The 27,567-nt window shown below is 41.5% G+C and overlaps 2 protein-coding genes across 3 annotated transcripts; one reads left to right on the plus strand and one right to left on the minus strand.

Moving 5' to 3' along the window:
* Window positions 1-10,385: 10,385 nt before the first annotated feature.
* On the minus strand, window positions 10,386-12,637 carry LOC123092687 (uncharacterized). Its single transcript, XM_044514508.1, has 2 exons — window positions 12,366-12,637; window positions 10,386-11,119 (listed from the first exon to the last, which is right to left on the minus strand). Exon 2 carries the CDS (start codon window positions 11,073-11,075, stop codon window positions 10,515-10,517), a length of 561 nt encoding a protein of 186 aa, XP_044370443.1. The 5' UTR covers window positions 11,076-11,119; window positions 12,366-12,637; the 3' UTR covers window positions 10,386-10,514.
* Window positions 12,638-12,779: 142 nt separating this feature from the next.
* LOC123092686 (uncharacterized) lies at window positions 12,780-27,035 on the plus strand. 2 transcript variants are annotated; one of them, XM_044514506.1, is made up of 18 exons: window positions 12,780-13,244; window positions 14,820-14,883; window positions 15,016-15,114; window positions 15,635-15,831; window positions 16,705-16,872; window positions 17,012-17,269; window positions 17,419-17,516; window positions 19,609-19,669; window positions 19,839-20,036; window positions 20,649-20,708; window positions 20,785-20,867; window positions 22,152-22,465; window positions 22,574-22,665; window positions 22,743-22,872; window positions 23,506-24,680; window positions 24,772-25,058; window positions 25,932-26,096; window positions 26,654-27,035. In XM_044514506.1, the coding sequence occupies exons 1-18, from the start codon at window positions 12,975-12,977 to the stop codon at window positions 26,781-26,783; spliced, it is 3,849 nt and encodes a 1,282-aa protein (XP_044370441.1). In that variant the 5' UTR covers window positions 12,780-12,974; the 3' UTR covers window positions 26,784-27,035. The 2 variants fall into 2 exon arrangements, with proteins under 2 accessions (XP_044370441.1, XP_044370442.1); XM_044514507.1 differs by having other exon boundaries at window positions 19,612-19,669.
* Window positions 27,036-27,567: the final 532 nt, after the last annotated feature.

The following is a 27,567-nucleotide window of genomic DNA, read 5'->3' on the forward strand; positions in this document are numbered from 1 at the left end:
CTAGTTGGTCGCTTCCCAGTCTTTTGCTAGCCTTTACTTGTACTAAGCGGGAATACTGCTTGTGCATCCAATCCCTTAAACCCCAAAGTTATTTCATATGAGTCCACTATACCTTCCTATATGCGGTATCTACCTGCCGTTCCAAGTAAATTTGTATGTGCCAAACTCTAAACCTTCAAATAAATATTCTGTTTTGTATGCTCGAATGGCTAATGTATCAACTAGGGTTGTCCGTATCCTCCATGCTAGGTGGGGTATTCTCAAGAGGAGTGGACTCCGCTCCTCACTCACGAGAAAATGACTGGTCACCGGGATGCCTAGTCCCATGCTTTATGCAAACTAAATCAAAATAATTGCAAACAAAACTCCCCCTATGACTGTTGCTAGTTGGAGACACTCGTTATTTCGAGCAAGTCATGGATTGATGCTTGTTGGTGGAGAGGGAGTATAAACTTTACCATTCTGTTTGGGAACCGCCTATAAAGCATGTAGTATGGAAGATACAGCCATCTCATAGTTGTTGCGTTGACAGTGAAAGTATGTCGCTCAAAATGTTATTCAATCTCTATTTTAAAATCGAGCTATGTCACCTCTACAAATCCCTGCTTCCCTCTGCGAAGGTCCTATCTATTTACTTTTATGTTGAGTCATCACCCTCTTATTAAAAAGCACTAGCTGGAGAGCGCAGCTGTCATTTGCATCCATTACTATTAATTTATATTGGGTATGACTATGATTGGATCTTTTTTACCATGAATTACAATGTCTAGTCAGTCCTTGATCTTTAAATGTGTTCTACATTTATGTTTTGCGGTCTCAGAAAGGGCTAGCGAGATACCATCTTGTTATATCATATTATGATTGTTCTGAGAAAGTGTTGTCATCCGAGATTTATTATTATGGCTCGCTAGTTGGTTATGCCATTGATACGAGTAAACATGAGACCTGAGAGTTATTGCAAATGTGATTAGTCATAATCTTTGCTGAAAACTTGAATGCTGGTTTTACATATTTACAACAACAAGAGCAAACAGAGTTTGTAAAAGTTTTTCTTTATCACTTTCAGTTTATCAACTGAATTGCTTGATGACAAGCAAAGGTTTAAGCTTGGGGGAGTTGATATATCTCCGTCGTATCTACTTTTCCAAACACTTTTTGCTCTTATTTTGGACTCTAACTTGCATGATTTGAATGGAACTAACCCGCACTGACGCTGTTTTCAGCAGACTTTCCATGGTGTTATTTATGTGCAGAAATAAAAGTTCTCGGAATGACCTGAAACTCCACGGAACGTCTATTTGGAAATAATAAAAAATGTTGCAAAATATGAAGACCAGGGGGTCCACATCCTGGCCACGAGGGTGGAGGGCTCGCCCTCCCCCTAGGGTGCGCCCCCCTGCCTCGTGGGCCCCCTGGAGCTGCTCTGACGCCAACTCCAACTCTATATATTTGCTTTCGGAGAGAAAAAAATCAAGGAGAATAAATCATCGTGTTTTATGATACGGAGCCGCCGCCAAGCCCTAAAACCTCTCGGGAGGGCTGATCTGGAGTCCGTTCGGGGCTCTGGAGAGGGGGATTCGTCGCCGTCGTCATCATCAACCATCCTCCATCACCAATTTCATGATGCTCACCGCCGTGCGTGAGTAATTCCATCGTAGGCTTGCTGGACGGTGATGGGTTGGATGAGATCTATCATGTAATCGAGTTAGTTTTGTTAGGGTTTGATCCCTAGTATCCACTATGTTCTAAGATTGTTCTGAAATTGATGTTGCTATGACTTTGCTATGCTTAATGCTTGTCACTAGGGCCCGAGTGCCATGATTTCAGATCTGAACCTATTATGTTTTCATGAATATATGTGAGTTCTTGATCCTATCTTGCAAGTCTATAGTCACCTACTATGTGTTATGATCCAGCAACCCCGAAGTGACAATAATCGGGACCACTCCCGGTGATGACCATAGTTTGAGGAGTTCATGTATTCACTATGTGCTAATGCTTTGTTCCAGTACTTTATTAAAAGGAGGCCTTAATATCCCTTAGTTTCCATTAGGACCCCGCTGCCACAGGAGGGTAGGACAAAAGATGTCATGCAAGCTCTTTTCCATAAGCACGTATGACTATATTCGGAATACATGCCTATATTACATTGAGCTAGTTCTGTGTCACCCTATGTTATGATTGTTACATGATGGACCGCATCCGGCATAATTCTCCATCACCGATCCAATGCCTACGAGCTTTCCATATACTGTTCTTCGCTTATTTGCTTTTCTGTTGCTACTGTTAGAATCACTACAAAACACCAAAAATATTACTTTTGCTACTGTTATCTTTGTTAACGTTACCACTACTATCATATTACTTTGCTACTAAACACTTTGCTGCAGATACTAAGTTATCCAGGTGTGGTTGAATTGAAAACTCAATTGCTAATACTTGAGAATATTCTTTGGCTCCCCTTGTGTCGAATCAATAAATTTGGGTTGAATACTCTACCCTCGAAACCTGTTGCGATCCCCTATACTTGTGGGTTATCAGTTATTCAGTGATATGGGGTAGGGCATCTAAATGAACGAATTCGTGTTGAAAATAACTTAGGCATCATGTCCGCCAGGTTTGAGATGCTCACAGAAGCATGTCAGTTTCAGGCAACTATTTTCAGTTGACAGTATACTAAAAAATTTGACAGTGAATAGTTTGAGCCATTCAGAAACATTCCCATGATGTTAATATGTTGACTAGGGGCCTTTTTAGTTGATGGCACTGTTGGTATTGTTACCACTGAAGTGTGGCATCTCTTTTGATGGTTTAGTAGAATTAAGTGTCTGTTGTCATTTGATATTCAGAATTGCCCTGTCATTCATGCAATAATTAAAAAAGTGATTTGGCCTGGTTTTCATGTCTCTATTGTGTATGCGCGTGCAGGTGCCAAAGGCATCCAATCCAATTCAGGTGGAGGCCAAGGAGGTTCAGCTCTTGGACATTGCACCAATAATGCTGGATGATACCGATGTGAAGACTGTAAGTTTCATATATTCAGACTGGGGCCTTTGTTCCTGTTATTTTGCCGTCAAAACTGAAAAAGAGTGATGCTAATTCACCAAATGTCGATGTGTTCGTCAGCCTGTATGCTTCAATCTCCTAGTAGATGGATATCATGGTTCTCTGACCTTCGATCACTTTATTCTGCATTTACATGATACATTGCTTCTAGCCGATGAAATTTGGTCCACATCTGTGTGCGTATAATAAACTTGTGATCACAGGACTGCTAGCTTAAAGTTTTTTAGATAATGTAAATGGGTTATTTAGTTATCTGCTCTTATAAGCTGGAGCTCTTGCTTTCTAAAACACATATAAACTGCCATCTACACTAAACAATGGGGCTTCATGTATAAACGGGAGCAATAATATTAGGCTAATGGAACTGACATTAGTAGCAAAAAATAATATAAAATAATATAAATGGGCTATTTTGTGTGTCTTGCTCTTTCCTGTTTTCTTTGGTTTTGCAGCCTAGAATTTTTAAACATTTACATATATAATATAACTACTACTTAGTCAACTGAGTTCCTTTATGCTGTGAGCAAGACCACATTTACTGATATTACTTACTTTCTCATTCTACATAATGGCATGTGTACCAATGAAAGGCATATATATTGTACTGCAAGCATCTAGCTTTCTCATCTTATCAGTAACTCACTTTCGAAACATATGTATCGGTAGTTTTTACCTCTATATGCTTTTGCCTTCTACATAATGGATTGCAATGTTTTTGTTTCCTTTAAACAATGGTACTGCCACATGATGTATATCATGGTTCTCTGAGCTTGGATCAATCCAGTTTATGCAATAACATCCCAACTGTAAACTCACTATGATGTACTAACGGTTGGAGGTTTACATTTTTTTTTGTGACTGCAGAAATTAGATGACATCCCTGAACTGAACATTGTAGAGGATTTTGATAACCGACCTTCCAAAAAGGCAAAAATAATACATGCCCGACAGAGTCTGACGACAGCGGTGAGGGCAGAACCAGCTGCTTCCTCCAATTCAATAGGCAGTCAAATCAAGATATTTATACATCATATTGAGGTATGTAGTCTGATGTGCATGATAATACTTAATAAATCATGTTAGTTACTTGATCTCAACCATTTTGCAATTCACTTTTAATCTGAAAAACTATACCTGATACTGATCATGACTTCTTTAGGTTCTGAGGGCTTAGATTGAAAACAACAAGACGATTTTTTGTATTGCAGTGGGGTTGGCTGCCGTATTATGGACGATTTGGAGATTTATGAATGAGGCATGTTTTGAGAATAAAAGCGGTGTCTGATACTTTTGTTCTGATTCATGTGGTTTGTTATTTGGTTAAACTCATGGTCAATTTGCAGATTACTGCTGATTTGGGGAGCAAAGCTCTTCGAGAAAGTGACAAATCAAGTCTTTCGAGCATCTCAAAGACGGCGACCTGGAGTCGTTTGACTGGTAGCTTAAAAGCAATTAAAGTGAAGAGAGGAATCAAACTTTTAAAGCCACTCTTGCCATTTGTGGACTCTTCCTGCTTGTTGGTGACTGCTTTTGCGATGTCCACTCTCATCTAGCGATGAAATATTTTGTTTCTGTTGCGCAACCGCTGAAAGGGCAAACCCCAGATCCTAGATACCTGTGTGTTTTGGGTGCCCTCTGGGGTTACCTGAATGTTCCTTTTTCTGTTTCCTTCTTCCCTTTTTAGTTTTCTTCATGCTGTAGATGAACAATTGGTTTCTGTTAATAGAATTCAGAGAGGAGGCTCTCTTTTAAAAAATCTAATGAGGGGGAGACTGAATGACCGAGTGTAGATGACACTGACCAAGTTAATTAGTATGTGATCCTACATGTCGCTCCATTAATTCTTCTAGATAATTCCTGCATGCTTAACTGTTTCCTCACTCAGTCCAATAACGATGACAGATCCGAGGTGGTATCCTTCGTGGCTGAAGGAAAAGAGGTATGCAAGGGTGCCATATACTGTTCTATCTTTGTGTCATTATAGCATATATATTCCCTCAGTGCTTAAAATGTTCTCATTGCCGGTATGTTCACGACGAAGATGGGTACTCTCACTGTATTGCATAAGCATAATTGATATTCAGCTTTACTAAGTGCTATCCGGTGCTTATCACACACGTACATGAGTAGTCAAGTGTACCTTTACGTGGTAGCAAGCATTTTTGGTAATCACTACTGGTTTAGGTTTCGTGAATCAAATATCGGACTAGGATTGAGCAGACAATATCAAGTTTGATGAGACAACAATCCACATGAAGCAACAACCGAAGATGACAAGGGGACTTTACTGAGGAGGCATACGTGCCGACAGCAACGCGGCATGGAGGAGCGACACTGGAGGCTAGAAGAAAAGCTTGGGGTAGAGCTCGCATGGCAAACATGTTAACGCACAACATGGCTACTCAGGCGATGTCGAGCCGGAGGTTGATCAAATAGAGGGGGGATTTGCGCTCATCCAAGCCAACGTCGTATGGGTTGTGGTGTCGTTATTGGGTTAAATACGTGTGATATTTTCTTTCCCCGTTACAATGCACGGGTATGTTTACTAGCAATATTTTTTAAGAAAAAAGATAAACTCTTCCCAAGAAAACAACCAACTATCTGTAGAAAATTCAGCATAGTAAAATAATTTTAAAATGTTCATAGTTTTACATATGTTTACACTAAAAAAATTGTTCACACTTTTAAAAAGGTTCAAAATTCTTGATAAAGTTCCAATTTTTCTAAAAGTATATTTTCGTTTTAAAATGTACACAAACTTAAAATAGACAAAATTTCTTTTTCAAAAAAAGACATCTGTTAAAAAAAGTTCCTCAAAAAATGCTCCAATTTCCGTAAAAACATTAGCTTTCCTTAAAAGTGTCCCAATTTTTGTGAATTTTATTAAAAATAAGGAAATCTTCACATTTTCTCGAAAAGTAAAAAATAAATTTGATGGACAACTACACCATCCAAAACTACTCTTTCATCAGACAAAGAATGCTAAGTTGCTTCTTCATGTCCAAACTTCATCCTACAAAAAGCAATAATCAGTGTAACCTTATTATTGATGTTTATTTATTAAAATTGGATATAAAAAATGGTGCATAAAGCAGGTTGTGCGCGGACATGGAGTAACTAGTCCCGAGCGCAGATGCGCTCGATATCTGCAGCGTCGGTCAGTGCTTGTGGATCTGGGCCATTTCTTTATTCGCGTGGTCGTGAGCGGTTGGAAATACGTACGCCACAGGGTAGGTGGTGGGCCACGGAGATGGAATAGAATGGCTAGTTTTAACGCGAAGGTGAACGGCGGCGAGGTGAGCCGTGGATCAGAATCACCGCTCCCCGTCTGATCTGTTCGCTTTCCGTCAGAGACGAATTGAATGCAGGGGCGAGAGTCTTCTTCCCCGAGGGTCATTTGGTAGCTGATGAGGAGTGCGGGATAGAGGTCTGGACCGCCGGCGGCGAGGCACCACGGAGTTTCTGATGCAACCGATCGGCTGGTACGTTGCTCTTTTGGTTTTGGACGGGCGCTTCTCCATTTGTAGAGGGCCGGCTTGGTTGACTGAGAGGATCCCTTTCTCCCATGAATCAGATCCGCTCTCCTTGAGGAGGTGGGGGAGAGTTTGGTCCCCGCCCCTGTGCGTGCGAAAGGCCAAGTTGTGGCAGGGCCAACAGCGCCGCGGCAGACAGCGGTGAAGTGCAGATCTTCGTGGCGGAGGACGTGGCGGCGGAGGGAAGGGAAAGGTCACCGCCGACATCGGAGCTGTCAACAGAGAGGATGGATCCTCAGGCGCCCGGATGGAACCAGAGGTTAGTGAACAAACAACTTTACGCCATCGAACGTGCATCGATTTCTGAATAAAATAGTTGGCATGACTGAAGAATTAGTACAGTTAGAGCCGGTAGGATTCATTTGCAGTCTGATTGCTCAATTTAGAGAGGCCATGCTAGGAGTGCCTTACTGCAGTAACTAGCAGCAACGCCAGCCACTGAGTAAACTGGAAAGCTGTACTGACTTTCAGCAAGATCATGCGATTATCTTAGTATGCTTCTGCTACTGTACTGACTGGGGTAAGAAATACAGTCTGTCAAAGTATGAATGTGGGCTAAAATGGAACCCGGTGGACAGATTGTTCCTTAGAAAATCCGTTGAATATGTGAATCTAGAAGTACTGCTGATTGTAGAGATTGAATCTTCGAATATGTGAATCTAGAAGTACCCTGATTGTAAAGATTGAATCTTCGAATCTATGAACCTAGGAACATATGAACTGAAAGACTGAAACTATGAATTTGCGAAACAGAATGCAGCAGACGCAATGTAAATGTAAGTACACACGACACACCTGGAAAGCCAGCGATAGCTGTTCTGGCAAGAACGATCGCCACTCCATGGAGTGAGGTGTTCGGCACAGTCCAGCGGTTCCCTACTCCGTGGATCTAGAGCGTGCTGCGTATTCAGTAGTATTTTCCTTGCTTATTTCCAATGTGCACAATGCTCATCCTCTCAAACTATGTGTAAATCCGACTAAGTTTGCTTATTTCCTTCTTGCTTACCGTGTTAAATGGCAAAAGCACATTGGCTAGAGTACGACTTTTTTCAGTTAAATTGGAACTTACGGTATAAGATAAGATACAAGATAAGCTTTGTGATTTCAGGAATGAGTGTGTGTATAAAGCTTGTACCTTCTATAGATTCACGAACAAATGCTTGCATCAGATGGAATCATTGGAAAGAACTGAATCAATAGAAAAAACACAATGGTGCCTTTGGGTGAGTATGGATTGATGACCAGTGCTTAAACATTAGCTCTTCTCTGCAGGGCGAGGATTGGTGCTGCCGCTCCTGGCAGGACGCCATGTCCAGATTGCACGAGCGCTCTCGAGAGGGAAATCCGCAGCTTCACAGAGAACCCAGGAGACATTGTGATTGTGCATGCGTTGGGTACAAGCTTTGATACGTTGGGCGAGGCTTACGACTTGTACAAGTTGTACTCGTGGGAGAAGGTATCCGGTATCAGATACGGGATGAGCAAATGTGGAGAGGACAAAGTGCATGCAAGAAATCTTTTGTGGCTGTGCGGTATGTATTCTTGTATTTCCTGAACCACATATGTCCGTAATTGAAGCATGGACAAACAATTGAGGCTCATATGTTCTTGTGGACCGTTGATTTTGCAGACGGTGATGTCGTGTTTCCAGGCACATGTTTATGTGTGCACTCTGATGAGTATTTCCTAGAAATAAAAGAACAAAATGATCCATTTCATGACTATGAATTTACATGAAGTTTGTGTGGGATATGTAGAGCTACCTGAATTTATAGTTTGTTTTAACAGGCGACGGGATATAAAATAGTTTTGGAAGTGTGCTTGCATTCTGAAGACTATTGCCATCATGATGGTTGCACGCTGAATTTTGAAATTGATATAAGCTGGTTAACTTTGCTTGTTGATTGGGCCATGGAATTGAATGTTGAACAGATAGCAGGGTGGGCGTGTGACAAGTGTGTGCCTTACTGCGCGCCAAGAACTGTGACGAACCAGTATGAATTTTGAGTGGCAAGAGCGGGAGAAAGTGAGGCTGTTTAACAGAACCAGCAGCAGCAGAGCCACTTCTGAACTGTGTGTCCCCCCTTTGATACACTGCTTCCTGAAGGTAGAAGAAGGCTGAAGACTGGAGCGCAGCAACTGGCAATGGCTCCTTCCGTGCTATTCGTCTCTGAATCTGCCATTACTAAAGAGGCAATAACTCAGATGCAGCTTCCAAGCTGCAAATAGTATCTGAAGAGGTAAATCTGTTCATGTAGAAATGTTGATCTAAGTTGGATTTGTAGCAACATTCAATTAACCGGGTAGCTGGCGTGCAGGGTTCTTATGGATCTGAAAGCACGGTTAACCAGGTCGTGCGGTTAGTCGCGAAGAGCGAAGGTCCAACAGCGAGGCGCAATAAATGGGTTATCTGCCGCCGTGAGTCCAGAATCTCTAATTTCACGGCGCGCTACGTCGGGACACGTCTGAGCCGGAGAACATGTGGCTAACGACGTAATGCTATCCGTTGTTCAGAAGTGGGCCAGTGGGACTGTTCAAAAAGTGATATACCAGAGTAATACCTGAGCCTGTACTTGTCAGGGTGTGAATCTCGATGAGAATAGACGAGGCAGATATAGAGTGCATCTGAGCTCGAGCTCAGAATAGCACTTCCCGTTGTGCGCCTTTTTTCGTCCGGTGCAACGCACGGGCATTTGTACTAGTACGTATAAATCTGACAAGGCAAAACTAGTAACAATCTAACATCATATACATTCAAGATGTGAAGCTGCAGTTTGAGGAGAATCTCAACCATACTTGTGTACTCCAATGGACCAAGCGAGATGAGACAAGTAGATGCGAAGCTAAGTACTCTCTCCGTTCCGAATTACTTGTCGCATGTATGGATGTATCTAGATGTATTTAGTTCTAGATACATCTATTTTTGCGACGAGTAATTTGGAACGGAGGGAGTAGATACTAGAGAAATCACTTGCCTGTGTGCCAGCTTCACCAACAAATCACTAGGCCAACAAAATCACTGCTGCAATAAGAAACGAGTCAGAGGAGACATTGAGAAATCACTGCTGCAAAAAGAAAAACGAGTCAGAGGAGAGGAAACGTTGGTGTTGCACACCAGATGGGGGAGAGCAGTGGAAGGGTGTGGGGACGCCTACAGCAGCAGCAGCATCGCACGGAGAAGGCGAGGTTTGCCGCCGCCTCTCGCTGGGCGCGGACTGCGGCGTCGGATTGCGTTCTGGGCCGGAGGGAGGCGCTGTACGTCTGCGCATAGGGCTGTGGCCGGAGGGTGCGCTGCTGCGGCGTGGCTCCCGGACCGCACGGTGGTGGAGCTCGTTGTTGCGCGGCGACCGGCGCAACTAGATCTGCCACAGTTCTCAACTAGAGTGTGTGTCAGGAAAAGGGGGAGGTGGGCACGACAAGAGGAAATGGAGATAGGGAGGATGGAACGGTGGGCTCCTTCCTCCTTGGCTGGCTAGTGGAAGGCTAATCACATTTCAATTCAATTCAGCTTCAAGTACAAGGTGATGTTTTGTTTATGGTATTTGCAAAGCTTTAATCATGGACACTCACAGATAAGCACTACTCCCTCCGTTCCTTCCTAAATATAAGTCTTTTAAGAAGAGATTTCACTAGAAAACTTTCCTACATACGGAGCAAAATGAGTGAATCCACGTTCTAAAGCATGTCTACATTCATCCTCCCTATATGTAGTCTTTTAGTGAAACCTCTTAAAAAGACTTATATTTAGAAACTGAAAGTAATTGCAAGTTGTACCCTAGCACAGAATGAGAAAACACTACCCAAGATACATATCATTTAAAATCCTTTACATACAAACATAAAGGGTTGGTTCTAAACTGTTTGCCACGCCCCTAAGAAATACTCATCACAACAGCCTCGAGCTGGCTGATAAGTCTACTCATCAGAATAACAGAAACGAACCGGGATCTCCAACACATGGGTGACCTGCTGGACCAGCATCGGGACACGCGGCTTTAGCCAGTCACCGCCGCAATTATTTTCAAGTACAGGAACAGCCATATCCTTTAGCAATATGCTCAGCAGATCGACATGATTTGTGACCGGATCCTCCTCGAAACGAGATATGCCCAAGGCTTCCTTAAAGCACTTATTCAGATGTAAGAGCTTAATTGCTGAGTTCTTCACGAGTAGGATGGCTTCCAGGGCGCCCCGTTCCAGCTTGGCCTCCTGAACCATGAGCTGGGGTAACAGATGATGCTCGAGCTTTTGGATTTCCAGCGACAAGCCTGCCACGACCGAGAGGATTTCCAGCTCCGGGCATTTCCAGGACGACTCCATCATCAGCGGGCAGAGGAGTTCATACGACTCGCACGCTATGCGCACCGACTCCAGAGAGACAAGCTTCACAAGCATGTGCTCATTGGAGTGGCCCAGCTCATCGGAGCGGGCCTGCAGGGCTTGGATTTGGGCATGGGAGTGGATTTTGTAGACCATCTTTTCCTTTTGGCGGACTGCAGCAGAACAGTTGCTGCTACCAGCTGGTACAGCACAGACAGAGGATTTAATGTCAGGAAGAGACCATACAGCACCAAGCTTCTACTTAATTAGTTAGGACAGCATCATATTTGCATTGTGCGACAGAATAGTTATTAATATGAAGTGAAAGCAATTCAACCATGTATACTGATAGGCAACTAAACAAAATAAATGAATACACTCAATCACCCAAAACAGAAAAATAATTAACAGAGGGAATACAATTTGGTTCAAAGTACATAGAGATCCCATCATTCATTGTATTATTGTGAGCAAGAAAATTGCATCTCCAGAATTAATGCCTCGCCATCAAAGGAAACAATAAACTAAACAGCTGGGAAATAATTGCTAATAAAAAATTGCATCCCATGTGCAAGGGCATAGTGAGCACAGAAAACCAAACCAGCATTTACAGTCCTCAAGAAGAAGACTAGAGATTGGTTGGCAAAAGATACATCATCATTGGCAAATATTAGTATCACATATAATAAATAAACAAAAACGATAACCAAATACCTGGAAAGCAGCACATATGACTACAACATTAATCAGCAGCTGCAGGTTAAGTGCTGTGCATAAATATTTTAGGATCCCAAAAAATATTGTTACTTATCCAAACAGAGCTAGAACATGAATTCCAAATAGTTGATAAAAAAATTAATACACTGAAATCGAACAACATAGCATGAATTCCATCCAAATTAATATTCGTTTTCTAGCTTGATTTTGTTGTTTTTCGTCCTAATTCGAAATTTCCCCACCAACCAATTTTTTTTGTGATTTGTTGGTATGATGAAGTTTTGTTGATTTTGATCCATGGATTTGCTCGGTTTCGAGTGGATCTAGCATTTCCCCCAATCTTTCATCCACAAAATGCCTCCAATTTTGCCCCGCCCAAAATCGCGACAGGCACAGTTGAAGAATTCATTCATACACCATTTGAGAAACCAAGCAAACCCTAACTAAAACGTCAGATTGATTCCTTATTACGGATAATCAAACCCTGCCTAGGTGGTGTTACCAAACAAACAAACCCTAATTAAATCCTATCCTAGTCGAGGTTCCTCATACGAATAGAATAGGATACAAGACGGCGCTGGATCCGAGACCTATGAACCCGCGCCGCGCCGCGCCTACCAACCACAATCGGAACGAGCAACTCCGGAGGGAGACCACGCTGGATCCGAGACCTACGAACCAGCGCCTACCAACCAATCGGAACTCCAATCGGGATGTACAAGTGCTCACCTCGGGCGGGCGGGCGGGCGGGCGTAAGATCTGGAGAGGACGAGGCGTCGGGTGATGTGAGATTGGGTCGACAGGGGGTTGCGGGGAACGGCGGCGAGGCGATGGAGTGCGGGGGGGAGACGGAGGCGGGAGGGAGGGCAAGAGGGGTTCGGGGGTAAAAGCACAGAGCCGTGCCTGGCCCGTTTAACCCAGGCCGTGCGGTGCCGGGCCGGGCCGGGCCATTTGGCCAGGTTTGCCCCGGGGGATTGGGTAAATGGGCCTTGCCGTCGGTCTTGTTCCCAGCCTACTTCCCAGGAGTATCTAAATCTGAGTTCGTTTCCCCCTGCCCGATCAAAAACACTGATACTCCTACTCCAGCTAAAAAAAAAAAACCCCCACTGATACTCACTTTACTGCTCGCAATTCTGTCCTTACCGTAGCGCCGCAGTGCGCCGCGCCAACCTCCTCCCTCCCCTCGCGCCCGCCCAACCCCGCGCGCGCGTCCGCTCCACCGCGCGGGAAAAACGTGAAGCTAATCCATCCAGCCCCATCTCCCGCCCCTCGCACACTGTCATTCCGAGCTCCCAAACCCCAAACCCTAGCCCCGGCTCCCCGCTCGATCCCGTTCCGATGGGCGGATCTGCTGATCCCGAGGAGCCGGCGCCGACGCCCACGCCGTCCCCGTCCCCGGCGAAGCCGTCGCCCTCGTCGTCCGACGCGAAGCGCCTGAGGCGGTGCGTGCAGTCGCGGCTCCCGTTTGGGTCGGGTAGGCCGGGCGGCGGCGCAGGGGTCGTCCCTCCCGCGCCCGCGGCGGAGGAGGCGGCTGGGAAGGAGGCCGCGGAGGAGCCGGAGAAGGGCAAGAAGAAGGCGAGGCCGCGGAGATCAGCGGCAGGCAGGAAGGTACTGCATTACTAGAATTTCCCCCGTTTCGGCTGTTGTCTGGTGTTTGCTCCGTAGCTGGACTGCTTTAATTCGCCCGCTGCGTTGAAATTGTGGCTTCTCTGTGCTCGCTTCCGTGTTGATAAATAAGTACCTTCTGATTCTCAATTTTAAATAGTTTGGAATGCACATAACTTCTTATACCTTGTTGGGCTGAAGAGACGTAGTATAAGTAGAGGTACAAACAGATCGAGTAGTGACTCTACCACATCAGTATCGATTTGAAAATTATTGAATACCTGTAAATGGTATCTGAACCAATTTTCTGCTCACATTAATACAACATGAGCATGGCAGGAAATTTGTGGTCGGTGTCTATAATAGCTAAATTACAGAATTGAAATTCAAGCTACATCATTTTGATCTGAAACAAATGGGCTGGCATGACGGATTTAAAGCTACGTACGTCACTGTATGTGGGTTGGGTTAGTCTGGGATAAGGTTAGCGTTAGACATACTCACATACATCAAATGTCTAGTCTGATGTAACCTGTAGAGTACCTGGGCTGCTGATCCCAGTCTCGATGTGAATATGGAAATTGGCGTCATTTCCCATTGCACATCGCACTCTACACAGCAAAAAAATCCACACAGTAGTCATGTTTCATTTGAATGCTGTTTTTTTCTTTCCATTTGCGTCTTGGGGACTATTAGTATCGACTAAAACAGAACAGCCATTTTCCACCCCTAGATATCAAGAAGCGTTTACATTGTCCTTCCTTTTATTTGATGACAGGCACTGCATATTAAGTACAGAAGATAAGTCTACCCCGCAATCAACTCTCCTCTCTTTTGCATGCTGTGCCTATGCCTTGCTAATTTTTGTGCTACAAATTTAGCAAGTATCATATCCGAAGGGTTGTAATCTTAGGCTTTTAGTAGCACTGCCTGTTCCATCAAGAACATTCTTATCAAGTATGTCTCTTCCCATCATCATGCATATGTACTTGTATGGAACTGCCAACTTTCCACATTTCCCAAATCAAACAGAGAAAAGGGGCGCCTCTAGTGCTCTACCTGCTTTGTGGAGTCAAAACAACTGTGCATAACTAAGCTAAATGAATTGAATATGTTGACTCCCTGCTTACTGTTTACTCAAGGAGTGTCCACCCTTTCATTGTGTACCCATTTAATCTTCAAGAGAATAGTTTAGAAAGGATACAGCACAGGTTAGTTCTTTTCTTTCCACCAGTAAATTTTCCCATCTATCTCTGTTGGATGGCTTTGACTAAACTGTCCATCCATCCAAATTATCTGAAGTGGATAAATTGAATATGCCAATGTGATAAGCTACCAAACAAAAACATTATAGAGAAGAAAAAAACCCGTAGATGGTCAGTTGCAACCAGTGGCATGCACATGCTCTCAGTTGCAACAATGGGTGATGACTATGTTTACTTTTTGTGTTAGTTCAGATTCTAGATCGGTCGTTTGGTTCAATTTATATGCTATATATTTGATTAATAAGCACATCTGCTGTTCTGTTATCTTTCCTGATATGCAAAATACTGATTTCTTTAATCAACCTTCATGTAGCCATCTTCAAATAAAGAGACAACTGGGTTGGATCCAGGTAGCAAGGATGAAGTTACTTTGGTTGGTATGTCAACCCCATACAATATTCTTGCCATTTCTTCAAGTGTTTCACTGGCCCATTCGTAGTCAAGTTTTCCTTATTTATTTGCTACACTGTGAATGAGAGTTGATGAATATTTGTTTTGTTGGATGTCAGATGAGAGCCCTCAGAAAAAGCAGCGGAAAGGTAGAAATCAAGATGCAGCACGAAAGGCGCCTAATAGAAAGCGCTGCAAGGTGTTGGAATCTCCTGATGGTTAGTCCTCTCTCTCTCTCTCTCTCTCTCATCCCTACGCTTACAGTTGGTTAAAAACTTAAAAATCTATGCATCAAATACTAGCACCTCTTTGTATCAAACTACGCCTGTGTATCCTAGTATGGTATGGCTTAGTTTTTCTGAAAATGTACCCTATCCTGTTGATTTTTAACTGCATACCATGGAAGAAAAAAAAGGTACCAAGTTCTCAAATGTTGACATATGAGAAAAATGATACAGCTATATTGAGTTTGAAAGAGTGAAAAACTGACTCGTTGAGTCGGATAATATTTCAGTTGTTTGCAATATAAATTCAATTTTTTCATAGGCTCTGTCACATAGTGCATACTAACAGTAGCTTAAATGTATTATTCTCTCACAGATTAAGAACACTATGTGCATTGGTTCTATATCCTCAACAAGTTAGCTAAATATTTATTTACTTGTGATTTTACGTATTTATTGGTTAACATGTACTCTACTTTGACAGAGGTGTAATAATATTTTTTTATTTATGAAGGCCACATAGGCTGTCAGCAACTGCATAGCAGTCAGACTGAAGCTACCTTACCTGAAGGATCTCCTGTCAAAATTGATATAGATCTGAATAATGTGCCTTCTGAGGCAACACAGGCTAATGCCAATGATGTATTAGACAACGAAGATAAGTCACAGGTGATAGTTGACCTAAGGTCAGAGGCAAAAATAGCTGCACAGGTACGCTCCAGTATCATTGTCTGCATTGCTGGGATATGCTGTGTGCTTCTTGTCTGGTGAGGGCACTTGCTACCATCAAATTTGGTGTGAGTTCATATTTGCAACTGCTTGAATCTCACCTTCTCATCCCAAGAAAGAGGGTAGAGTAAGATGGTACTCATGCAGAACATCTGATACTTTTACGGATTGGTGGTGGTTGTCTTACGATACATTAACGATGACTTGACCCCTACAAAATAATCTCTGTTATGGAAACAAACTGGCCAAAGATATTATTCCAGCCCCCAGTTAGTGAAACTAAGAACGCTTGAACACTAAGGGCATGTTTGGTTCATGCCATAGCATATGCCCTACCAAAATTTGCCAACCATTGGCTAGCGAAAATTGGCTAGAGATTCCTTGACTCTTTGCTGGCCATAGACTTGGTGAGATTTGTGAAGGGAATGTGAGGAGAGTTGGCAAGATTCCATAGGCAACCAAAATTTGGGTAACCAACCAAGCGAAAGCCGGAGAGAGGTAGAGACCTTAGTTGCTCTGTTTATTTCTTGTTGTAATCTGAGCTGTATGGCCATGGTCTTGCTTGTTAGGCTTAGACCTTAAAACACTAGCAATTACTTAAGAAATGGTCTTTATCATTGTTAAATATTGTTGCTGTGCGTGCAACAAACCATCTCCTCCTTTTTGGTTGAACGTCCTCATCGACTTAATTGTTGAATAAGGGTTTGTTATCTCAGTATATCTATCACCATATCAGTGATGTGGTTATGGATCCAATATTTGAGGATTTGATTTTTGCAGGTGCACTAGTTTTAGTCGACTTCATGTTTATCCTGCTGTTTTCTTAAAAAGTATATTATTTGATTTCATTGACAGGAAATCCGGATGTTATCATCTGGAAAGAAATTGCATCCATTTTTTGCTTCCCGGAAAGTAAACAAAGGTGCTGAACAAGATGCATTCAATATCGAGGATACAAATTCCCTTTGTGCTATTGAGAGGAACCCACCACTCTGGCCTGTTCATGTCATGTACCAGTTGGAGGTGTGCCCAGCACATATTTCCATACATCTAACTGTACAACATCCCATAGTTTGTGGTCTATTTTGATGAGGTTTATTCAATGCGATTGTAACTGTATTCTTATTATTATTTTGACAATGTTCCCTTTCTTGCTCTGCAGACTGCCATACCAATTCATTGGAGTAAATGGCTAATTGGGGAGGGATCTTTTCTTGATACCAGTGCCTCCGATACACTTGAAAATCCTGTCTCATTCTTTGAGGGCTTTGTGAAACCTTTGACAATAGAGTCTAATTCCAAGAGGATGTGCCTAGATCAGTTGGCTGAGCAGAATATTGCAAATCACACAGCTTTGGGAATGGATTTTCCTAGATTTCCTAAAGAACAAAGTGAAAGCAATCTATCTTCTTTGGATGTGGTATAAGCTATGTTTTCACCTCTTTTATGAAGCATTCAGATGAACCTGCTTTGTGCTTCTGCCTTCTATTACTCAACCTGTATAGCCATTAAATTTCTTGTTCCAACCATACACTAATCTAGATTTAATCTTGACCATTTGCATTCCAGATCCATCTTGATGAAGAGAGCTCTCCTCATGATTCTCTTTCCTATAACAAACACCCGGAAAGGATACTGCAAGGAAGGCTAGAAGTCGACCAGAAAGGGTAACAAACACTACCTATATTGTTTGCCTAAATGTACGTAAGACTGTTGGCTTTCTGCTAGCTACCTTGGTTTTGCCTTCATATTGAACTTGGAGATTTTGTAAATCATTTGAACTTAACATCATAGTTTCTTGAGCTAAACGTCATTTGGAGATGACTAAGTAAGCGCAAAAAGACAAACCATTTTGTTAATGTCTGCTCAAGTGGTGTCAGTCATCAGAATACTAATTGTTTTTTATCTGTTATTTCCGTGCTCTTTTTCCTTGGCATCTAGGATCTTATTATACTATTTGAGTATTTGATAGTATATGCGATATAACAAATATCAGTTGTTTATTTCTGACACCCCTTAGGCCTTGTACAATGCAAGGTGCTTAGGGAGGTGCTTCTTAACATAAATCGAGTTTTTCTTAAGCATCAATGCTTATTTCTACAGGAGGTGCCTAATTAAGCGTCTATCCTCTACAAATAAGCACCTACCATAAGCACCTTGCATTGTACAAAACCTTATACACATTGTTGTAGACACCGAGCAGGCAAGGGTAGTGGTCCACTAGTTGAACTGGCTGTTTTGTTAGTATCAATTTTATTAATTTGGCCTCTTCTTTTAAGGATTAGAGCAACATACTATGGCAAGAAGTTCCAACTAGAGAAATACATATGGTGTCAAAGCGGGGGATCTGAAGGAATCCATGGATGATGGAAATAAGAGATCAAGTGCGGTTCCAGAAAGATTGTGTTAGATATTGCCTACTTGAACCACTCAGACCCAACGCAGTTACAGCATAAAATCAATCTGCCAAGCTCTAATCTACTGCAAATAAAAAACTGAACCACATTTATGCTAACCTCAAGTAATTCTAAACTACATGCCATCTAAACATCTTGTCTCTTGCTTCTGATAGCAAGCCATTTCCAACAAACTGACCCAGCATGTCCCATTTCGTGCAACCGATACTGCGCCGATTTTGTTATGCCGGACGATTGGATCTAGTGGAGGATGACAGTGGCTCATGGGAATGTAAATTCAACGGCAGCAAACCGAAGCAAGTGGTGTGCAAGATGATGAGGATGAAAATGGAGTCTGTGGGGGAGAGAGAGCATGAGATGGATGTAGGGAGGGTCCTTGTTCAGATGTTCAAGACTGGGGTGGGCCAGCTAAGTTGCCCCTCCCATTTTTTGTCAGCTCTGTTGTCTAAGAATAGCTGACTGCCTCGACAAAAACATGTGGTTCTCTGATTTTAATACACTTTGTGCCTTTTGTTCTGGTTGTACTGCATGTAAAGTCTTGTAAGTGAGCCAGCTGCTTAAGTTGTTGGTTCTGTTTTCCCAGTTTGAACACTGCTCTGTTCTGAATTTTTAAATTGTGCTGGCTAATTACTCAATTGTTAAACCTAAAACTCTGGCTAACAGAGTCAAACTTTGTGGCTGAATTGTTTTTCTATAAGTGATATATATCATAAAAAATCTTATTTCATTGCTGATTCTAGCATTAAAATTGTCATTCAATTACCTTTTAACCAGTAGGTGTTTATCAGTTTTGTTAAGCTAATGTTGCCTGCTAACACTATGGGTGTGAGCTCTCCTGATATCCCATTAGGCATGGACTTTCCATCACTTGCGTGAATGCCAAGCAGCTAGATTTTGTCTTTGATATTATTATATCCATTTCCAATTGGCGTCTCATGTCATTGTCCATATGAAGCTGCAAGGTCATTTAGGCTTATATACTGTACGCATCATGCAACCTTTTTTGTGAATGGAATCTGAGACAAAGCATGAACACGGTTTAGGTGTGGCTAGTAAGGGTTTATAGCTTTACATATTTATGAAATATCATATTGACCCCAAAACTATCTATATGCAGAAGTTTGCCGATCCTTCTATGTTTGTGACCCTAATCCCTCACCATCCTTCTATGATAGCCCTATTAATTATTCGTTGCAAGTACCGCTCTTGGAGGTTTGGTTAGTTAGCATTTCAAAGTGTAATACCGCATGCTAACCAAGTTGGTTTCTTAAGAACTTATTTACTGACAGAAAATGAGTTGGTTTAACTAGTGTCTTATATCTTGTGATATCTACTGTTGCAGCAGCTGTCAACCGGCTTATTACCTGTGGACTGACAAGTACCGGCCTGAAACTGCTGCCCAGGTGAACATGAAATTTTATTTTTATATTGACAATTATGCATTGCATTATACCTTTTCAGTTTGTTTCTTGTACTTGATTAGCTTTTTGGGTCAACATGCCTCTTAGGAAACACAAATACTACAGTATGCTTATATTTATTCTGGGATTTCCACTCTATTTTGGTTGATAGGTATGTGGAAATATTGAGCATGTAAAGTTTCTCAGTGAATGGCTCAAAGGGTGGGATGAAAGAGGCCACAAGAACAAGCAAACTGGAGTTGCTAATGAGAGCATCAATGCCAGCTTCTGTCAAGATGAATCTGACACAGATTGTTCAGAAGATGCTTCTGATTATGAAAATGTACTTCTAATTACTGGACCAGTTGGGGTGAGTACCATGCTCAAGAGTACCTGTCGCTATCATTGTACAGTGCTTAACATGCTCTTCAGCAATCAATCAATCAATCTGCACTTTATTTTGAAGCTGTTGAGTATTTTCTATAAGTATACATTTGTGGTGTTGAAATTGCTGTCGGTAAGTAGCATCATCCTAAACGCAGCCACTCCCACCAAAAGATTGAAATAGGATTACATACCGCTGACACTAACAGTATAGAGCTTCCCATTTGTTACCACATGAAACACCTCTTTTTAAAATATTAAAGCAATGTAATGGCAACTTATATCCAGTTAGTAACTTAGTTTGAACTGGAAAGGCTTACATATGATGCTATTCATCAGAACTCTAAAAAATAAGGTTGAGCCCTGTAGGTTGTTCAGCTACTAATTTTGTCCTAGCAATTGGTATTGTCTGTATTCATTTAACTGGGCACAGAGGTGTACAAACATAAATTTGCAGTCTATTGATTCCGTTACTATGTTCTAATTTATATTTTCAATCGTCCCTTCCACAAATTGTATACTTGCATTGTTACGCCCTTATGGCTATATATAGATATACAGCCTAGATGTAGTCTGATCTCTTTGTTCTTACTCCCAGTGTGGAAAATCAGCCGCAGTTTTTGCTTGTGCGAGAGAACATGGGTTCAATGTAATTGAGGTATATTTTTCTGCAGCTTTTCTTTTTAGAAACAACTCCGCTTCCTGTACTTTTTCTTAAAAGTGTGAATTTATAGGTAAATACATCTGATATGAGAAATGGGGCGTATGTAAAGCAAAAGTTTGAGGAAGCAACTAAATCACATGGCCTTGAAAAGTGGTATGTCTAATTTCTTCTCCGTGTTCTCACTTTTTGATGAGGAACAATAGATGAGGAAAATAAAAATAAAATCATATGTCAAATCTGTTTGACTACTTCTAGATACTTCTACTCTAGTCTAGTACTACCTCCGTTTGAACTAAAACCATGTCACTTATTTTGGGACAGAGGGAGTATTTCTTTTCTTTTCTAAACCCTAGCTACTGTTTTCTAGAGTCTTGTAGCTATGAGTAGAATGGTGAATCTTAAGTAATGTTTCTAGAGTGTTCTAGCATAAGTGGAAGTGAGATGTCAAGGCTTCCCAAAGCCCTATAAATAGAGGTCCTTGCCTCTAGTCTGTAACCAGACTATGTACCCCACTACCTATATAAAACTTGGCGTCCTTATCTAAGATCTTGGACTAGATCTTGTGCTCTAAGAGTTTTGGATTGAACTCCTGCTGCCCTATCTCCGCCTCTAGAGTAATATCTAGCACAGCATGTTGAAGTTGTTCCTAAAACACTTGTGCTGTACACATCGTAGCAGCAACCTTGTGCTGCTTCTCCACTACCTTGTGCTGCTTCTCCACTACCTTGTGCTGCTTCACTTTTCCTGTTTATGATGGACAATAGTTGTCTAATTGACTTGGCATTCCTTTATTACGAGCTCTACTCTCTTCATGATGCAACTTATCATGCACCTTAGTCCACGGGGGAAATACTGGACTGTGATGACTTGAAGTGGGACCTTAGGGGTGTTATGAAGAATAGCAACTTGTATTTCCATGAGGCCATAGGCCAGTATATATACACGTACAGGTGGAGTAAATATGCAGGAAACCCCTTATACAGTGGGGTATGAGCTAATATATGTGAAGTATATACATCTCTTGAGAAGGAGATAAATGAGACTATAGGCCTGAATGACCTTTTTGTTCTTTCTTGTTCCTTAAGAGATGATCCAATTTGCGATACCTCATATATACAGATAGGCCCTAACAATATAATATAAGAGGTGATATTCCTATCTAATGCATCCAAATTGCCTACTACTACTAACTCAAAGAATTGTCGAGCAACAACGAAATCTGCTGCTATAGGAATTATGGTATTAGGGCACATGCAAAAACCAATGAGAACTTGCTTATAATCATATGAAGTTCTGCTCATTATTTTTTGGCAAGCACCAAGTTGGCATGTAGTCAAATGCAGTTTAAATGCCAACCTAAGCATTCTTGTCTAAACCTTTATAGGCCTGCCTTTTTAGAGTGTACGTACATCAATTATCTTTTTGTCTCCCATACAGGTCACAAGAGGAGGTCACCACTCCACCAAGAATCGATTCTTTAGATCCAGCTTTAGAGACACCTGATAGGACTGAATACAAGCATTCGGTATCCTGTTCTACAAGAAAAGCATCTAACGATGATGAACATATGCTACCTGTAAAATGCTACTCAAGTTCAAAGCTGAGTGATGAAGCCCCCAAACAAGTTATTAACAAGACACTTATCCTATTTGAGGATGTGGATACTGTCTTTGATGAGGATCGTGGATTTATTTCGACCATACTTAAGATTGCAGAGACTACAAGATGGCCAATTATACTGACCAGCAACAGTGAGCCTTTTTGCCTTCAGGATTTTGCATTTCTCTATTCATCTTTTACAGTCTCATTTGATGTTATATACTAAAGTGCTTGTTATTCATTACACTTGTTTTGTGAAGAGAAGGATCCAGCTTTGCCTCATCTCTTGGATCAACTAGTTTTGGATTTCAAATACCCATCATCTGGAGAGCTACTTTCACATGTTGGCATGGTAAAGAATTATTTTGTGGATGAAAACTTATGTCACTTGTCCGACTTGAAAGTTGATTATATCCTAACTCTGCGCAGATCTGTAAATCTGAGGGAGTGGACGTCACTGCTCCTCAATTGAAGTATTTTATCAATGCTTGTTTAGGGGATATTAGGAGGACAACAATGCTTTTGCAATTTTGGTATCAAGGCAAGCAGGAATACACAGGTTGAGTACTTTGGTGTGCTTGTGCTGTCCCATACTTACAAAATTTGAGCCCAAGTGATATACTATAGCTTAAAATGCTGTCTTTTTTTTATCTTATTCCCTGAAGTGTGACTGGCTAGCTGTGTGATTCGTATATTATGGCATAATATGTTTGTTTCTGTAATTGTGTGACCACTGTTAGACTTGCTGTTATGAGCATGGACTGTTAGACACTTAGACATCTCATATCATTTAGTTGGAACATTACCTGGTAGTCAATAATGTTAGTTGCATAGTTATAGGATTCCTTGTTTTGTAGTAAGTTTATTAGTGGTCAAACCTACACATGGCTTATTTCATGTTCTCTTATTGACCCCTAAGTATTAACTTAAAGGTTACCAATCTGATCTAACTCTAATCTTTATGTTTTTCCTATTTAAGTAATGTTCCATATCTGTTTGAATATTACATAATCCTGTACTCGTGCACATAACACACCCATGCTGTGAGAAATGTTGTTCCGGTTCTTTTTTTGCGTGGTGTCTTTGTTTAATTGGTAGTTTTTCGCCGAAGATTTTGCGTTTAAATGTTGTATTCAATGTAGAACTGCTCAGCATATCATTTTAGCTATTCTAATCTATTTTCTATTTTCAGAGAGGTCAAACAAATGCTTGTCTGTTCCTTTTTCACTTGACTTGGATGCAGTACATTCTACCGTGCCAAGAATGTTGCCTTGGGACTTCCCCTGTAAATTATCAGAAACAGTGTGCTTGGAGATAGAAAAAACAATCCATTTAGCTGAAGAAAAGAAAAGGCAGATGGAATTATCAGAGTTTGAAGCCTTGGAGTTACAAATAACAGCATCTCTGACCAAAGGAAGAAGTGCAGTTAAAACAAGAAAGATTAAAAAATCCAAGTTAAAGCATGGCCACACTACTGAATGTAATGATATTTCACCTTGTAAGAATGATCTTGATGATTTTGATGATGCTCCAGATACCTCTCTTCCGTCTGATCAACAAAAAGCAAGAAAGAAGCATGGTGTAGTGTTATTATCTGAGTCCGATGATGATCAAGCGGATGCATATATTGCCAAAGATGCCAGATTTACTGTGCCAGAAGGTGATTTATTCCCACAACCTCCAGAAGTGCCCCATATACATGGGCAAGGAATCTCAAATCAGTTTTGTTTTCCAAGCGAATCAAGGGAGACTTTTGAAATAACTAATTCTTTCCAAAACCAGTTCGAGAGCAACTTGGTTGGGTCCATTTCACAAATATGTGATACTTTTATGTCACAAGGCGTGTCGTGTGTTCCCGAGTCATCCCTCGCAGTTGGAGGTGTTTCTGCATCTGTTAGCAGCGATGATCTTTTATCAAGTATGGTGTTCAATGGTCTGTCTACCTTTAATAATGATGGTGTTTGCACTACGCCTATGACGGCACTAGAAGACAGTAACCATGCGAGGAATATAATGTCTGGATTGCAGAAATGCATGGAAGATGCGGTTGGTGAGACATGTGAAGCTTATGCAGAATCATTTGGCAGGAATGAACTGGAAAGTTGTTCAACTACGGGGTATCAACTGATGGATGAATGCAGTCGAGCTGATAGCATTTGGCTGCTTTCTGGCAAAAAAACTAACGACTGTTGCAAGGTTGAACGCGTACAGGATACTTGGAACAGGCTACGTCGTTGCTGTCCTGTACTTCCCTGTGAGACCAACCACAATAGAACTGCTTCTGGAGCTTTGAAGCTTGCTTCCAGTGTGTCTGATTTAATATCGGAATCAGATCTCATGCTCACCCGCTGCTACCCTCTTACCAATGTAAGTACTCTTATCGTTGGTTTCTTGGTGATTCATGTTTGTGCAATATGGTCTTGAACCCTTGATGTATCTTTTTTATAAATTTGTTCAGGACATTTTGGATCCATCTTCATCCCCGAGTGCTGAGCCTGATGACCTCTCCTGGTACGACAAGCAGCTTGAGATGGGATCTGTCTATGCGCAGCATGCTCTTTGTGTTTTCTCAAGGGACTTCCAAGATAAGGAGGATGGTTCCATTGATTTGTCACAAGAGTTGTTGTTTGCCAGTACAACCGCCACATCTCTTGGTAAACTTATTAGTTCAGGACTCAACAGTGATGATGGATATGGGAACATTTCCCACATGAAAAATCCAACAAGCTGTATTTCCAAGGGGAGGTAAGCATTGCATTTCCCATGTACATTTGTTGCATTTTAACATATCTTGGAGTTCTCATGGTATTACAGTTTAATTCTTATTCATTTATGCATTTAATTTAGAGTATATTTTAGAAAATATTGGGGGTCCTAGTGACCATAATGCTGTGCCATAGGGTCATTTGATTTCCTAAACGCAACAAAAACTAACCAATTCCCACCTGGGCTAATGTTCTAGCCCACAACTCCACATGCAACGCTGCTTCTGTACTGTTGGCCAATCGACCTTGCATGCTGAACATGAACAACACTGCTCATCTACCAGAACTGTAGGTGGGAAGAAATTGAAGGCATGTTGAGTAGATTATTTTAGGGGTCAACTGGTCATACCTCATGATAAACATTTCAGCTATATTTGCATATGTTGACACAATATAGAGTTTTCCACTGGTGCATAAACAATGCACAACTGATGGAAATGCTAGTGATGTTTTTGGTGGGTGACATATGTGCATATCTTGGAATAACTAGTCAGCATGCATTTATGGTAATAACATCACTTTTCGTTGAACCAACATGCTATATTTTGCACCAATGAGTATTATGTGCACATGGCACTTTCACGTGATAGTGATTTTGACCATAATTGAAAATTCTTGTTAGCCTTGTTCTATTGCAACTTCAACAGTGGTTACGAGCCTTTCCCATGTTCAGAACTTTCTTAAATAATGGATTTCATATAGGTTGTACTTGTTACTCAATAAATTTGACTGAGTGGAATATTATCTTGCTAAATGAATCTTTCCCAAGACTGGTATATCAATTTGCTTATAGTCTAATGTATGTACCAATGGAGCATCCATTGAGACACTGAACCTGCAATTAACTGTGCAGGGAGCAACTAGTTCATCTTTGTGACGCACTGCTTCCGGTAGTTCCTTCCAAGCTATCTCTATCACTGAGAGGACCCGCTTTTGTTGATTATTTGTCTTCGACTTGTCAGATTTCGCAGTTAGAAAACTTGCGACTTACTGAGAGTATGGCAAACAAGCAAAGAAGGTAGTCCCTGTCTTTCAGTTCTATAATTTTTTTCTTTCATGCACCAAGTATGATGCCTAATATTTCTTTTGTGTCAAGGCATATAACCAAGCCAAACATTGCAAGCATCATCTTTTATCTAAAATTGCCGTAGCACCTTAGCTGTTCATATTTTTACTCTGGAATTCTGTATTTGCACCATGTAACGTTCTTACTTTAAAAATGATTTTGGCCGCAATCTGGTTAAACGTTTGCAAGATTGGATACCTTATGTGAACCAGCATGCTTCTCTCCATTACTCTGAAATAGTGTGTTACCCATATCAGTTCAATTGAGTGTTTGAGATATGGATAGCGGCCTGCTGCTTGATTAGAGTTTAGGGAATTTCACCTGTTCTCATTTACATTAGAAAGGAATGTTTTGGCACAAATCCATGGTATGCCCTATTGTCCATGTGCTCTGTAATCCCTTAATCCAACTTTTAGCGTGAACATCATGTGCCATTTGCATTATCAGGGTTCAAAATTTCAGGAAGACAGCACCAACGAACACTGACTGCTGTTCTTTGTGTGCTGCAGGTGTCGTCAGTCAAGACATTACTTAAGTTCTGCTGCACTTTCGATGTCACCTGAAGGCATCGAATTGTTAGCACAAAGCAGCCGTTTCGGTGATAGGCGCGAGAAGGTTATAGACCAGACGATTGCCTAGAAGTATAGAGTTAAATAATATGGTTTGGATGAGAGGCGGCAGAGTATTTTTGCTATAGCTTGATTAGAGTTGGCCGAGGCGACCCATTTTTACTCACAGCTCATATCTGTAGTAGCTCAGTGGTAAGTTATGGTCCATGATTGGGCAATGCTGATGTTTCCAGACATCCACTGTGTATTCCTGTATAATGTAAATGCATGTTGTCATCTTAATTTATAGTGTGGTGTAGCTGATGATTCTAACAAGTTTATACATGTTCATCCAAATAAAACTAGTGTGCTCAGGTGCCTGTTTTTCTCTATCACTCTCACAATGGTGATGCGCGCAGTACACTCAGAGATTGGAAAGAGTTTGAACTATTCAGTTATTTTGAGATCTAGCTCTACAAATACAATCAGATGTCAAACTTGCTTGGTCTCGTTTTGCTGTAATTTATTTACCTCCGTCTTTGGTGGAATGCGTGATGTGTACATGTCAGTTCTGTTCATGGACGGGATGGTTCCAACCCGGCCAAAACAGGCAGCACGCCGCTAGTAAAAATGTCTTCCGTTGCCATGACCATTGACAAAGCACCACCCTTGTTAGGTACTTCTCCTTGCCTTTTGTTGGCGAGGACGTGGCTGGAGATGGTGGCCATGCTATCTCCGGTGAGGTCGCTGGTAGATCAAAGACTTGATTGTATTTTTAGTTCTTTTATGAGGTCTTGAATGTAAAACTAGAGGGCTTGCTTGTAAGTTCCCTTTTCACTCGGGTCCTCTATCCAATGTTGTAACACTTTCTTTTT

The sequence above is a fragment of the Triticum aestivum genome, chromosome 4B, assembly GCF_018294505.1.
Source record: "Triticum aestivum cultivar Chinese Spring chromosome 4B, IWGSC CS RefSeq v2.1, whole genome shotgun sequence".
NCBI lineage: Eukaryota > Viridiplantae > Streptophyta > Magnoliopsida > Poales > Poaceae > Triticum > Triticum aestivum.

Excerpts from the sequence above, each read along its gene's own strand:
- LOC123092687 (XM_044514508.1), bottom strand. The coding sequence starts at position 11,075 with ATGGTCTACAAAATCCACTCCCATGCCCAAATCCAAGCCCTGCAGGCC.
- LOC123092686 (XM_044514506.1), top strand. The coding sequence starts at position 12,975 with ATGGGCGGATCTGCTGATCCCGAGGAGCCGGCGCCGACGCCCACGCCG. Across the intron at positions 13,245-14,819 it reads GATCAGCGGCAGGCAGGAAG|CCATCTTCAAATAAAGAGAC; the intron begins GTACTGCATTAC and ends ACCTTCATGTAG. Across the intron at positions 15,115-15,634 it reads GGTGTTGGAATCTCCTGATG|GCCACATAGGCTGTCAGCAA; the intron begins GTTAGTCCTCTC and ends TTATTTATGAAG.